The following is a 15938-nucleotide window of genomic DNA, read 5'->3' as shown; positions in this document are numbered from 1 at the left end:
TGTTTTTCATGTCCTGGGATTACTGACTCCATGATCAACCCTCGTTATTTGCCCGTGATTAGGAACGGCAGTATCCCTAGAAGAGCTACATGCTTAGTCTTTTTCCCTCTACCATTTACTAATACAAAGCAGTACGAATTAGCTTCAGGCATATGACGTGCCACAACCAAACATTCGACATAAAATGTCAGTTCATAATGCGAAATTACGGGCTATGTTGTACATTACATTATATAAACACTGACCTGACAGAAAAAGTCATTGTGATACAATCTCTTCATATGACATGCGGTATACTCTACTCATCTGTTAACATTTTACTATAGCACCTTACAACTTGCCAGTTTAAAGAAGAAAAAGGGTAAGAGCTTAAGTGTGAAGTGAAATCGTCATTGAAAGCCATGTGCCCAGGTGACATGTTTAGTCATTAAACGGACAGTTAAATGCTAGATGTTGCACACATCACAAACTAAGACTCAGATGAGTTGCGAAAACATGGAGATGCACACTTTCTCGTGATTCACCTGTATTCCGATTTTTTTTTCACTTAGTCATACTGTCATTACACATGTACCTGTATAGGTAAGTTGTTTGACCTTTCACAGCGCAAATTTTGAAATGGCGTAGGACCTACGTGGTATTGTTTTCTAATAACTTACTATGAGTCCACTCGGAGAACTTTAGTCTATCAGTTCCTAATACGTTTCTGTCTCATTAAGTTTTTAAATTTATTTTGATTCATCACAGTATTCTAAAATTCGTAGTTGGTTCTGACGTTTTTACTGCAATACTGTGTTAAAATTCAGTATAGCATAATTAAACTTTACTTTAATGCCTTGCCGATTACCGTTTATATACATCGTCTTATTTTCACAGTACTCTGTATGAGGATTTGCGTTAAAAATATGGCTTATTAACCCAATCTCACTATCTTGGAGGAATTTTGGAGAACTTTGAGTAACTGTGGGTTTTCCCCAAAGTCGTAAGAAATATGGTAGTTTCCCACGAAGTTTGGGAAAATTTCGAGGGAAAACCTCGAAATGTTGTAATATTATGTGGAAATGTTGGGGAAAACACAAAATCTCCCCACACTTTTTGGGGATATTCAACAGACCTTGGAAAATTTTTGGTGTTTATGCCATTTCCTCAGAGTTTCCTAAGGCGGTCTCCCTAAAACCTACTTGGACTGGGTGAAATCTTCCCTTAAATTGAGAGACTTGGTAATCCCACTCATGCGTAGGCATTATCTGGCTGAAGTAAAACGTATAGACAAAAAACTGGATTTGAGTGCTATGTTCACCAGTCCACATAACCACAAATCCTTCTCGCATCATAGTTAAATTTACTCAAGCACCCTAAAAGTGAGAAAAGAAGATATTCTGTCAGGGAATAAAGTGGGGACGCGTCAAAATTTTCTTATCATGGTGAAATAGTGAGTTTCCCCCTTATTTTTTAAGTGAGCCCCCAAATGCCCTGGTACGGCCGAGAGTGGGGGGGGGTCCGCTCTTCCTCTCGAAAAGCTCTCACATGGCCACGCGTATATAGCCTCTTCCACAAAAGTCCTACTCACTACCTTCTCGCATCACGGGTGTTGTTCACGAAAGTGAGAAGACGAAATGCGAATGTTCGGCGCTGTAACCGGGTTAGTGGACACGGAAAGTCTACCTAGAGAAGTTGGAAAACCCTGATTCCAAACCAATGGTGCACATGGGCCCCAGGATCCTGAGGGGATAAATGGCGTATGAATCAATCGTTGATCACCGGCTACCATGGGACTGCATCTCCTCACGATGCTGCACTGCCTTGTGGGTTAGACCTTTAGGTCAAAGGCTTCGGGTGTGGTCCCCTAAGGAAACCACCTGCTTCAGTTTAGGCACCCGAGCAGTATCACAGCTCTCACACAAATCAAATAAGATTTATGCTTCGCATATGTGTCTGGTGCCCCTTTGTACCAATATTTATGTTTAAATAAATAATAAATAAAATTGTGCAATTAGATACCACGACTAGCTATTAGACAGTAGGTGTATGTTACAACCTAGTACTTTGTTTTCTAGGCCGATCGCAGTTGAATTCAGAGGGCGATGGGTTGCACGTGTCAAGTGATGTGACTACTTAGATATCGGATTATATTTGTCTTTTTTGTTGCACAACAAACTTGTTGTTTCTTATATTAGTACGTGACGAAAACTCTATTCCTCATTGTCAGCAACAGCTTTCACGTGTTTCTCAAAATTATCAATCGTACTGTTTACTTTGGGAATTACAGGTAATCAAAAATGTTTTTAGTGCAAAAGAACATTTAAATTCATGATTTTTTTTGAGAATTGCCTACTATGTGATGTTCTCTAGTGCTTTTTGGTATACTGTCATTACTTTTTCTGTGCTACGTTAATCAAGTTTTTAACTTTTATTTTCCTGTTTTTAGCAGACAATGAAGCACCTGTTACTACCATTCAGGATCGCTCTTGCCACTAACTCTTTTAGTGTTCTCTTCAACGTCATCAATGATTGCGATGAAACATATAACTATTGGGAGCCTTTACATTTCATTTCGACAAACGGTAAAGGTGGTGGTTTCCAGACATGGGAATATTCACCTTCTTTTGGCCTTAGATCTTATTTGTACCTATGGTTTTTCGGTTGGCCTTCTTATTTATCATTCTTTATGGGGTTTCCAAATTGGTTTGCATTGTTGTTAGTTCGTTTTTTTCTAGGACTACTTTCTGCCGTTTCTGTTAGTTTACTTTCTTCCACGGTAGCTACTTACATCTATTCGAATAATCAAAAGCAAACTGGCGAGCCAGACCTAACCAAAAGAAAGATATTATTCTCGTTTCTGCTATCATTTTGTTGTTGTATATCACCAGGAAACTTTTTATCATCAACAACGTTTCTTCCTAGTGGACCATCCGCTTCTTTAACCGCTCTGATGTTGGTATTTTGGTTAAAACGGTGTTACTTCTTGGCTGTTGGATGCGTTGCTTTCACAGGTCTCATTGTTTGGCCCTTTGCCGCCGTCCTTGGTATTCCTTTGGCAGTATATATGATGTTTAGCGGGGAAATGTATCGTTTGGTTAAGTTGGTAATCTTGTGGATGTTCCTTCTCGTTCCCCCTCTCATCCTTGTTGATTCCTTTTATTTTGGTCGTTTCATCTTGGCACCTTTTAATATAGTCCGGTACAATTTATTCCCCCACATCAAACAACAGTCTGGAAGTGCTTCGCAATTGTATGGAACGGAGCCTATATCATTTTACATTAAAAATTACATTTTAAACCAAAACTTGCTGAGTATTTTCGCCTTGCTGTTACTACTAATCTCTACGGTAAAATTTATCTCACGTTCTTTGTTTAAAACAAAAAATGTCTCTGTAAGTGGACATTCTGATAAGAATACATCGTTACCTGATATTCGCTTGATTGTATGCATCTCTTTGGTAATTTGGAATGGCATATTTTTCCTTCAGTCTCATAAAGAAGAAAGATTCCTGTTCCCATGCTACCCTTTTATTTCAGTTGCGTCGGCGGTTTTCATGTTAGGGCTTATTGAAACTTTTAATTCCGATACTAAGCCTGCATACATTAGACACATAGCTTTGTTCATTGTTCTTGCTTCATGTTCAGTTATATTTTTAATGACTGTCTCTCGCATATTCACCCTTATACGTTGGTATAGTTCTCCAATCTTTCTACTCAAACACCTTCCCGTTCCGTCATCTCAGTCTAACAAACCTTTGTTATGTATAGGGCGTGATTGGCATTATTTCCCAAGTAGGTTCTTTCTCCCGGGAGGCGCTGAGAATTGGCGCATTGGATTTGTCCAATCAGCATTTTCTGGTCAGTTGCCAGGTCAGTTCGCTAAACCCTTATCAAATGGTGTTGTGTCAAGCTCTACAAGGATTGATGGGAGTCATTTTAACTCCGAGAATGTAGAAGAGATTGATAGGTTTATCACAAACGAGTCTAACGAATGCACATATATTTTGGATCGGGATTCTCCGCCTGGTGTACGTGAAAAATTGTATGTGGCGGACCAAAAGACTTGGTTTTCTCTTGTTAACCGAACTACTCTTGAGCCTAATAATTACAACCCTAATGATAATTTGCTTGATATGAGTTTAACCTTCTTTTATCAATTTCTAAGAATTTTCTACATTCCTATTCTTTCAGAAAAAATAGACCACAAAATTTATTTGCATATGCTTGCTCGTTATGATAACGAACTGACTGTATAACTTGTTTCCAACCTCTAACCTCTCTACTTTTTGGAAGGTTGCTATAAATCTTTATCGACCTGTTCTTTTATGTATGTTCACTTCTTCTTTTTTTATGTTGAGTTCGTTTCAACTTGGTTCATGTATATGTTTGTAACAATATCAAAGATGGCTTGTTTTTTTCCACTAATTGGTTCGCTTAAAAACAAATAAACGAGAAGACATTCCTAGTTCTTGGAGTAGATGAGATCAGTTTATTTAGTTCTCACTGTGAATATCATTTCTTTCTGAATGACTAAACCAGGCTATTCGTTTGTCTTTTTAAGTGTGTAAGATCAAATTTTATGTATTAACAAATCATCTTGTTTGTCGTAATCGAAGGGATCTATATTCGCTAAAAGTACTTGACACAGCTCCATCAATAATTAGCGAAAAGTGTGGCTGGAAAGTGCTTTTGATCTTATGTTTATTGATATAACGCGTTCTCATGGGTTTGTTACTTGTTATTTACTATATCATCACTCAGTTGTCGCTGAACTAGTTGAGACTCGATTAAAATGAGTGGATTATTAGTTTCATATGTAATCTCCAGTATTTCAGTAACGTTAACTCTGTAATCTAAGAAATTTTATCAGCAATGTATTAACTCATATCTCGTAATCCTCAGTCTTGAGAGTCAGTAATGGAATTTTCAATGAAGCGCAAAATACAAATCAGGTGTTGTAGTTATAAAGGAATATCGACTTGTAATTTCAATTGTGTTATTCGTCGTAGTTTTCTGTCCGCCTATTAACCAATAAATCTTGATATGTCCTAATTTTCCTATACTTTTTGATACCAGCGCAAATGCGCAAAGCTAATTTAAACTGAATATAATGATCTACGACTAGAACGCAATATGTTTTGGGACTATCTTGATGTCGAATTAGTTGTAACTTTTGTTTTCGTGCTGGGATATGTGAAAATATTAACGACTGAACCAAGAACTTTATTATGTTTTAATATTTCGGGAAAAAATCTGATACAAGATAACATCAGCAGATATCTAGTTCCACTTATCACCAGCGATAAACTCAAGAAATGATGTTGGTTACCTTAACTTCTAGACTAAGACTGAACAGCTTCACTAGGTTCGTCTGCTTCAGTTTGCAAACCTTGTTCACCTTCCCTTTCAACAGCATCTTGCTCATCTTCGCTTGATACTGGACGTTCTTCTTCCTCATCAAGTACTATTTCATTCTTCAACTAAAAAAAAGATTGTTACGTGAAAATACTGTTAAGGAGGCTGAGAGCTATACATGCAGTCTTGAGAATATTAACAGAGGGACTTATAATCATGGTTATTTTATTGATTAATGAAGTTTATCTAAAAGTATGGTCGAGGTTTGGAAACTATGTCCTATCAAAGGAAGATTTACTTGCAAAACCCAATATCATACCCCCACTTTCATAGTTCGGTCCACTATTTAAGTTAAACATAAATTTATATCGTACTGTTAATATTCGACATTTTAATCATCGGAGTTTGATTACTTCGGTGGTCCAGGATTTTAGAAGGTTCGTGTTTAAACAAACGACCCACTAGTGTTGTTTCCCTATTTTAGTGAATCCTGCCCTTAATCCTCCTCTTAATTATTCACTCCTACTTCCTGAGAAGCAAGCACAAAAGAAATTTTGTACAAGATCCAGTCTCAGCACGTTCCGTGTTAATAGTATTGACAAAACTACAATATCATTCTATGACTTGTTTAAAACAATTCAGGAAAAAGTAATGCCTTTCAAAGATGGTTCGTTCCTATAATCGAATATTCAATCTCACGAAATGTAAGGTTCATCAGAAGTAATCTCTTTCTCTATATATAGTGGGTGATAAGACCTCGAAACATCCATCAAAATAATCTTCGCTCATGTTCAAAAGGGAAGGGTATGAATCCGGTTACCATGGAAAATACTGACATCTGCTAAGCAGAGTGTTCATATTCACATCTAACTGATTTAACCAGAACAATGGGTACTTTAAGTAGTGGCCCGAAGGAGATTGGTATAAATTGTGGAATTCAGTCCTTTTAAATAGTTAAGTAAAGTCTCGATACTGATAAATAATAAAATGAAGAGATGCCCGACCTAGTGCGTTTCAAAAGAAGTTAGTTAGATCTACCTGTTTATTGCTTGCATTTTGTACAGATTCCATAGCAAGCTTTTCTTTTAGTTCACGTTCTTTGAGTTTTCGTTCAATGGTTTCAAAAAATTGTTCTTGTGTTGAGCGTGCAATTTCTTCCACTCGTTTTGTGTCCAATTCTTCCTCACCAACAGCAGTTGTCTCATCCTGTGCAAAAGAAACTGATCTTTACCAAAAGATTAAAGTAGTCGTGATTAGATAGAGCAAATTATAAGACTAGCGGATGTGGTGTTATAATCTGATAATTATCAATGCTTAGACAGGGGGGTCGGTTAAAGCCGTAAGCAAACAAGGCCTACTTCCTTAGAAATTATTGACTAATCATAGTGAAAAAGTAAAGAAAATGTCTTGGTTCAGGATGAAATAAGAGATAAAGTGTATTTACGCTAAATGTTATATGGATTGCATGTAACAACTCATTCTTGATTGTGATTCGTTCTCATTTTGGTTGTCGCAAATTGAACCAACTGCATTAGTGTGGGAAGCTGCTGTTTTACCATTCTTATCCACAGGAGGCATGACTGTAAATGCAAGTGTAGTTAGTTTCTGGTGTACATGTTAGTAAGAATGATCCTGATCTTCTGAAATCCTAGAATAAACAGACAGATTTGAATGCCTTAATCTCTTAAAAACGTTTTATTCAAAAGTCTGTTCTTTACGAGTGACTAGGGGCAGTTGATGTATTACAGAGTAGGATTTTGCCAACCCCAGAAGTCTCAAGAACGATAACAAGTTTATGAGCATCTGGAATGTTATCTACCAGATGACGTAAAACCTAGTACGAAAGTGCGTAGGGTGAAGTTATTGGGTACAGAACATCCGAAGAGATCAACAAAATTATTCAGACATACAAGGTATTTGTCTTGAAAGACGATTTAAAGAACGCCTATATAAATTGTAAGTGATAAGGAACTTATGTGATTACTCTGATGATCAGGAATGTAGGTACTGTTACCTGATGTATACACCCAATGTTTTCCTTTATATTCACAACTTAAAAAGTCTTCATCGCTGCATTGGCTTGGGTCAACAGTTAGGCACTTCATATGCGTTACAAATTCGCATCCCATTTGAATGACTCACTATTTTTGGCTCGGACATTTTTTCTGAATGTTGGCGTTGTATACTGGGCGGTTCCATCATATATAATCACTTATGGTGTCGAGAAATAACTCGATTTTCAGACGTAAAGTAAGTCCGAAGCACATCCCAGCATCTTATGCGTCGAATATCAGTTTAAGTGATCATATATACAATCTGGCTAATTTTCGTAGTCGTGCACTTGAAATCTAAGAAATGGTCTCTATTTGTAGATATCCAAACATGATACAAGCTCAGTGGCTTAAAAGAATTTAGTCATCGAGTAAATGACGTCTTCTAGGGTGAGGTTTTCATTTCTTATTGAATAGACAAGTAAACATGACTGTTATTGACGTATTTTAGAAACTTAGAGTGGAGAAACAATGGCAACAAATTCTCTTCTGATTCAAGGTTCGGTAATTAGTTTTCGACGTTGTACATTGATTTGAAATATTTAAGTCTCGGGATTCATTAGAGACGATCAACTGTAAGGATATATTTACTGTATAACGAAATCACCCCAATGTCACTTTCAAATGTTTCCTTTTAGTTTGTATCAGAAAAGTTTGATACTCTAATTTTATCTCTAAGCAATAATATCGATATCAAAATTTGCTTCTCTCACAGCATTTAAGGACCGAGTGATTGTGGGGACATCTATCTTATTTTGTTCAAGCCTCATGTTAGCAAGTTTTGATCGGGTAGTTTGCTAATAAAGCATGAGTCTTTTAGTATATTTACCAACTGATATGATCAGTGGAATGCTCAAAATACCATTTCTGTTTTCTTATAATCAGATAAAAGAACAGTGAATGGATTTTTTGTATTAGAAAGATAGCTAGAACCATATAGTTAGTTGGATACATGGCATCCTGAAACAATATTATCAGTTGGGAAAATAATTGTTAACATGTTATTCTAGTGAGTGTAGTTCCATTAGAAATATTGTTTACAAGTGTATTTGGTGGTACGTATGGGTCCATATATTCTGTATTTTCTACATGACTTGTAAAAAATGTCGGTGTATTGCTGGAATTTAATGCTTAATGCATTTACCACATTTTTAACCGTTTGTCTCCCTTTCAATATTAACACGTCTGGAATACATGTGTATCTCAAATACATATCGTATCCGAATTTTATCATCTATGTTATATCAATGTGATTTGTCGACGGAATATACACGAAGTATATGAGATATGGATTTCATTAGTGTAAAGTGTGATGGATTAACGAACCCACCAATTATAACATGAAACGCCGATCATTACAGCAAATTCCTTTGATGTTGCATGACTATGCATTGTTTATTCACCAATCATTATTCTATGTTTATCATGAACGATATTAAGTTCGTTGACCCATTTTTACTATCCTCCAGTTACTGTTCGGTATGCTAATTATGTCTCTATTTTCCCTATTTAATAAACTATATTATTTGTTCATTTTGCATGCTAACAGTGCTAATTTACGTTTTAGAAGCAGATGAATTTTATTAAGCCAAATAGCCTACTTGTTCTGACTTCGCCTAAACTAAGACTCTGTGCTCGACAGTCAAGGGAATGGTTTAAAATTACATTTCTAGGAAATCACGTCCAACTTGTACTATAATCAGACTCGTGTTCAAAAAAGGAAGTGCGAATATTGAGTTTATTTATTAACTGGCTTCTAATATACAATATAGTTGTCCAGACTGTATGCTAATAATTCTAAAGGGGTGTTTGAAGGTATCTCCATCCAAAATTGTTTAGGATAATTATATCAACGCTTTCTAAAACGAAACTGTTCTATTTATTGATGCGAATATTTGTGAGTGACGATTCCTAATAATAGTTTTTTTTAGAATCACTGGTCATGTTTGTGTCTTCTTCGGTTAGGATAGACGATATATTTTATTTTAATATGATTTGTATTACATATATTCATAGGTAAACTCACTGTTCCTTGCGCTTTTTGTTTTCGTAGTTTTATTTCCCGATTTCTGGCCTCCAGAATCTTCTCACGATGAGTTTCCCTTTCAAACATGGCAGTAACTAAAGACTTCTCGTTTTTAGGTTGATTCCAAAACCCTTCAGAGAGTTCTAGGATCGTGCATATTCCACTATGTGATCCTGTTGCAATAAGTCGACCTTGTTCTTGGACTTTGAGACAATGGAGTGGTTCTTCACATATCTACTATTTACAAACGAAATATATTAGATCATTTTAGTTGGATTTTTCTTTCAAAGAACCTGTTGTGACAAATGTTTTAGTTAAAAAACTGGTTTCTAGTTAGAAAGTTTGTATTCTAGAGCCGATGGTTTTATTATTCGACGAGTTACAAAAGTTGCTTTACGAAATTTTTGATTCAAGTTTGCCTAATTATTGAAACATTGGGTTTATTTTGGGAGCAGGTTAGAAAATAATTCGTTTCATCAGTAGTGCTGAAGCAATCCCTGATTAATTTATTAACTGTACGATAATCATGCCTTTCAATTGACTAGTACTTAACCCTTGCTTCTAATCAGAATGGATAGCATTATCATGTGAATGTTAACTTAATCTTTATGTTTTAAGTGAAATCTAACCTTCTATTTAAACAACAGATAGAAAACAAAATCCAATGAGATATAACGTCTAACAATGCGTAAGAGAACTTTTATTTTAAATGTTTTCATGTAAATAATCTATTTATCATACAGTATGTTTGGATCTTGTTGCTTTTTTGTTTCTAATTTTTGTTCTTGAAACAAGTATCATTTTCAAATGAACTAAAAAAATTATTTCTGGGACTAATTGAACAACTGACTACAGCTGTCATTCTACAAGTATTTGCATTAAAAATTTCCTAAGTGTTAAGGCTTTTTAAAACATAGAACTAATAAGTCTTACGTTCACTTGTATTCAAAATAATAGAAACAATTGGACCAAAAATGATGTCAGAATCTCTAAATCCATGTTAGTCAAACAATATAGAGATTTGGATCTCTGAGACTATAATGGCTGCGATACACTGGTTTTTGGATTTTTTGACGAAAACCTCTTCAACCATAATGTCGGTTTGTTCATTCTAAATATTAACATCATTCTGAATAGATTAGACAAGGTCCATAATTCTTAACTACTGAGGGACCCAGAATATTCATTATTTATCGTTAATACAGTTGATTAAAAATGATGCGAATTTCCACTAACCATTTATTTAATAGACATGAGAAAAAATATCAGTCAAGATAGATTTACGACCAACTTTGGATATACTGAAATCCCCTAGTACATAGATCATAAAGCCTCTTTATGTAGTTTATTACTAAACACTTCGTTATCGATACTTTCAGCTTGTGAAAAAAGTACAAACCATGAGTAGCTGTATTCACCCTCACTTCAGAAGCCAATTTAATGGCGAAAGTGATTTTCTAACTACTCATTAAATTTAGTTTATCCAAATAGATATTTAAGGCAGCTTTTCGTAAGGTGTCGAGTGAAGAAAGTCGGAATCAATGTTTATAGACAAAAATTACCTACTGATTTGAAATTAAGTTTATTCAGTTTACAATGCATTTACACTGTCTACCAAGATTTTTATTCATAAATACTTAATTTCATGGATTTTTTCAAAAAAAGGAGTACGTTCTTTAACTAAGGATATTTTAAAAATTGTACTGGATTCATGGATAAACACAACACCTCCATAGGATCCGATTTATTTTTCTTAAAACTTCGATTATATTGAAGAATTTATAATGTCTCTTTAGTTTGGTGGACAAACAATAGAATAAGTTTCTGTTCTAAAATACACTTCAGCCATATTATAGGAGATAAGAAAATATTACAATGTTGTAGTAAATTGAATTCGTATTTAGCTAAAGCCTTTATTAGGTTATAGGAATTTACTTGTTTTCTCAACCGAGGTACTTTGTGTATACGGAAACAGTTTATAATTGGGTTAAATCTACACTTGTTATATTGCTTCTAGTGTTAAATATCAGGGACGGTGTAAATAGTGTATTTCCAACACTTTACAGTTTTTCATGTTACCTTTTGTCTATTTCGATCAACTTAGTTGAAGACTTGAAGAGTGATCTCATTAAAATAATTGTATTTTACTAATATATCGCACAGTTTTGACTAGATCTTCGTAGCACTGACTAAATTTATCTGAGGAACCAACTGATTTGTTGAGCTCAAAGTAATGAGACATATATGTGCTTATATTGGTAGAACTCACCCAACATTCTCAAACACAAATCTTTTTTTAATGCTTCTATTTGGTTTTATCGTTGAGGTATCCATAATGATGCATGCAGATATTTGTTTGAAATCAAGTCAAAATATTTATTGTTGTAGTACTTGGAATCTGAATACTATATTGGTTTTAATAAGGTATAATCAGTCAATTGTTTCCGAGTATGAAAATGGGAGTGAGAAGGAAAATAGTTAGACATTTTCTTGATACAGTCTCAAATATATGTGTTAAATAAACGACGCTTTCTAAATTTTAGCTTCGCTCAACCTAGCTAGCCAGTTTTTTAGGATCATATTAATAAGCTCACTTTTCTTGACTATAATAACGAGGTAAATGAGGACTACGCATTGGTTTGTTTTGGGTTATTTTTCATAACACAAACTTCTACTAACAGTAGTGAATAAGGCACCAAAATTGTTAGTAAACTATTAACACTAATCAATTCTCAGCAGTACGTTTTCATTTGCTTAGTCTGAAGACTCTTGGATATAATTCTCACATGTATCATAAATAAGAACTACTAAAAAATGAAAAAGACCTAATACGCGGCAAAAATCCCCTGAATCTTAGCGTTTCATCAATAATTACGGAGCCATGATAATAAATAGGTTTATAAATGAATTTGCAAAAGCATACGATGCGAAAAGACTCTTCTGCACAACATCATCAGTTATTTACCAAACTAAAAAAGAGACTCATTTAGCATACCTGAATGCTCAGCGCAGGTTTTTTTTGTTTGAATATAATGTCCCATATACTAAGTGTTCCATCTAAGCGTGTAGTGAAAAATACGGCCGGTCGGATGGGGCTCCAGCAGCCATCCGACAGACTGTGGTCGTGGTTAGCTGTCCACATTATAGGGGATTCTCGAATATCTTCCGACCATATTCGGGCAGTCCAATCCCCGATGCTGAGAAAGTTCTTGGGGAAAAATGGGTTTCTTTGTAATGCATAAATAGGTCCAATATGTCCAGGGTAAATGGCAACGATCTTTTCAGCAGGTGTTTTACCTTTCCGATTGCAGGAGATAATGATTCCCTAAAAATTAAAGGGTCATTTCAAAGTGGACGTTTTTTTATAATTTCCGTCATCTTTAATAACTTGTAACTGTAACTCTGTTTAGTCGATATCAGCTTTATGTTTGACATGTATCACTTTTGTAAAATGTTAATAATGATAACAAGTTAACTCCCTTTTTGAGCCCGTTTCCAAATGTACTGACTTCATTTCTAAGAAACCTATAGGTTATATAAGGAACGAATGATTATTAATCAACGTTCTCTAATAGTCTTCTCTAGTCGACTGATACATGCATAACAAATCGTGTTGTTTCGTCACAATCTATTAATTCAGGTCCCTCATCCACACTGTATTGTCGCACAGGGATACATACAATCTGGAAAACGCTTTAGCATTAAGTGAACTTCACTTATGTTACATTTTAATTATTTTGTAGGGGTTGAGATTTGCTATCTAGACAGAAATTTTTATTCAGCTTTTTGTAAATGTATTGACCCATTAGAGGCGTTTACCATTATTGCCTGGTGAATACGAGATTTATTAAGTAATATGAAAAATATCATGCCCTCACTTATGCTCCTGAATCACATTATAAATTATTTTAAAAACATCGACAAATTCGTCACATATTACTGCCAAAATTTATTGCGATGGTCTGGGTTAAGTAGAGCTTTTTTTGACTATAAGTTCGGTATAATTAGTTCGAGAAATTTCGTTTGTCACGTGTTGCTAGTAGGCAAACGTATCAAAGCACTGCATGGAAAATAGCTGTTTTCACACGTTTGTCTGATTTATGAAGAATCAGTTTTGTGGATAATGAATACGTTTAAATAAGCAACGAACATACACAGATACCAAACAGAACGTTTTCCCAGTGTTCATGGGTAAAAAATGGAATGGCATACCACGAGATTGAATAAGGCCATGTAGTCATTTGACCAAATAAACATCATATATTTAAAGGATATTTTGGGACATAACTTGTTATCCAATAAAATAATATAGCATATAGGGTTTTACTACCCATTTAGTTGGAGAAAGTCACATTTGTTTTGATGTCAACTAATGGTACACGTAAATGTAATTAAGTGATAAGAAGTAAAAGTTCATAATACCGAGCATGCCACCTTTGTTAAATACGGCGAAAAAGAGCCATCTGTGGTTATTAAAGAACGTAATAATAATTTGGTTATTAATAATCAATAACACTCCTCAATTATAGAGACAAAAGATTACTATGTGCTTAAATTAGTGTGCATTCGAATTCCCCTTATCTAACAACAAACAAGCAGATAAGACAACGAACAAGCGAAATTGCGAAGCAAGATTCCAAAGTTTCTGTGCCAGAAATAGTTTCTGATCAGGAGATTGCATTTCTATACAAGACTAGGTTGGTCAACTTACCTGCTCGGTTCCGGCCATAAATTTCGTTGGCATTGTAGATTCGTACTCCAGTGCATACGCACCTTGGGCACAAGAAATATCCTGTTTTTTTGTAGGGTCGAGGTATAGAAATTCTGTAGGTTCAGACATCTTTCTAACATCCCACCAGAAAACTTGTCCATCGGTCCCAGTGGAGAAACACTCATTACCAGTTTTCGATTGTATCCAAAGCGTTTTCCAGACGGGATCTCTATGGCTATGCTCAATTGGAGATAATTCAACGGGGAGTGAGCCCCTCCGTCTGTCCCAAAAAGCTAAGTTTTGAGAATGTGGTGAGTTTAAATAATATTTACCCAACTGTCCATTGTAACATCCCCCAATTAATGCATGAGAGTCTTTAGGGTTGTATTCTATACAAACAAGAGGAGAAGCTGGTTTAAGTATCAACTCTGGTCTATTGGGATTGTTTAAATCCCATATGTATGAATCATTCGATAATGATTGAGATTGAAACTCTGTGTTACAGTAAGCAACTGCTAATTTTGTTGGGCCATCTGTAAACCACGATAAGTGGGTAACGCTGCGCTTGTGATCGTTTATGTCTCTAAATCATCAAAATATAAAGATGAACTTGTTTCACTTTAGAACGTTTATAGTCTTTGCAGAGGGGGAGTCTTCAGAAGCATTTAAATACACATCATCGAAGTAGTTTTCGTAAATATTTAGGGCATTATTTTGTTTAATACAATGTTCCATGATCTGTTCTGATAATTAATCTGAAAACGAACATACGTTTCCCAGTTTATGAACTGTGGCTATATAAATATCTTCTTTCTCCACTTTCTTTCGATATCTAATTACCTGGTCTGGTTCCTGCGGATTGACATCTTTTGGCCAGCCACCCTCTGTGTGATTCATTCCATGTGTTTCTGATCGGTACCTTTCCGTATTGACTTCGTGTTCAGACATTTCTTGTGAGACCTGGATTCCTTTGTCTACAGGGTTCATTTCAACAAAATTCTGGAACAACTCTGCATCGGGCAATATTTCTATTAGGATTTCAGCATTTTTGTCGCTGAAATTACACTGCCTCCCGAATTCCGACCGTTTTCTAGCGTAAACATAACTTGCTTCCATTTTTCAATTTGTGCGGTTGATTAGTATCGGTGGTATCCAACTATGTGAACACTGAAACAAACTTGGAGTACTGGATAAAATCTCTTAAGTTGTAAAACTAGTGGACCGTACGATCTTAACTAATTCTTGAGCAATGTTCTCTGAATAAGATCTAGTTTCCTACCGAACGCATCAACTTATGTTGAAGATAAAACCGGTTTGTTTAGAACATTGCAGATATTTCATTAAGGTACAGAAGAAAAGAAGTCTAAACAAATATGCAAACTGCAAAGGCATCACACTACTGTCAGCATCAGGAAGAGCTTTTAACGGAGTGTTGCTCAAAAAGATGGAAGATTTAACTTCGAGATCAAGGGGCTGGATTCCGTGAGGATAGTTCGTGCACAGAACAAATCGCGACACTATTGATTATCGTTGAACAACCGATCAAAATACTTGATCATGAGAAAGTACTTAACAGTGTGTGTAGAAGAACATCATGGAAACCTCTTCGACACTATTGTATGCCTGAGAAGAGCATCTACATCATCCGGAACTCATACGATGGACTACATTGCAAAGTCGTGCATGGAGGACAGGTGACAGATGCATTCCAACTGAAAACCGGAGTCACACAGGGCTGCTTACTCCCACCTTCCTCTTTCTTATAGTAGTTGACTAGATTATGAAGACCTCGACATCTAGGGGGAAGCACAGCA

At 35.5% G+C, this 15938-nt stretch overlaps 2 protein-coding genes across 4 annotated transcripts; one reads left to right on the top strand and one right to left on the bottom strand.

The window, feature by feature from the left end:
• Positions 1-601: 601 nt before the first annotated feature.
• Smp_103930.1 (glycosyltransferase, putative) lies at positions 602-4457 on the top strand (the record flags this gene model as incomplete). Of its 3 annotated transcripts, none has more annotated exons than XM_018792742.1 (2): positions 602-623; positions 2429-4457. In XM_018792742.1, the coding sequence occupies one exon, from the start codon at positions 2435-2437 to the stop codon at positions 4235-4237; it is 1803 nt and encodes a 600-aa protein (XP_018644661.1). The 3 variants fall into 3 exon arrangements, with proteins under 3 accessions (XP_018644661.1, XP_018644485.1, XP_018644484.1); XM_018792740.1 differs by having other exon boundaries at positions 602-637; positions 2432-4237; XM_018792741.1 differs by having other exon boundaries at positions 602-637; positions 2429-4237.
• Positions 4458-5323: 866 nt separating this feature from the next.
• On the bottom strand, positions 5324-15240 carry Smp_103920 (axonemal dynein intermediate chain, putative; the record flags this gene model as incomplete). Its single annotated transcript, XM_018792739.1, has 8 exons — positions 5324-5461; positions 6375-6542; positions 9414-9647; positions 12409-12738; positions 14125-14417; positions 14457-14707; positions 14744-14862; positions 14896-15240. The coding sequence occupies 8 exons, from the start codon at positions 15238-15240 to the stop codon at positions 5324-5326; spliced, it is 1878 nt and encodes a 625-aa protein (XP_018644483.1).
• Between the last annotated feature and the right edge of the window lie 698 nt (positions 15241-15938).

The sequence above is a fragment of the Schistosoma mansoni genome (genome assembly GCF_000237925.1).
Source record: "Schistosoma mansoni, WGS project CABG00000000 data, supercontig 0129, strain Puerto Rico, whole genome shotgun sequence".
Lineage (NCBI taxonomy): Eukaryota > Metazoa > Platyhelminthes > Trematoda > Strigeidida > Schistosomatidae > Schistosoma > Schistosoma mansoni.
This window is presented reverse-complemented; position numbering and strand designations above follow the sequence as displayed.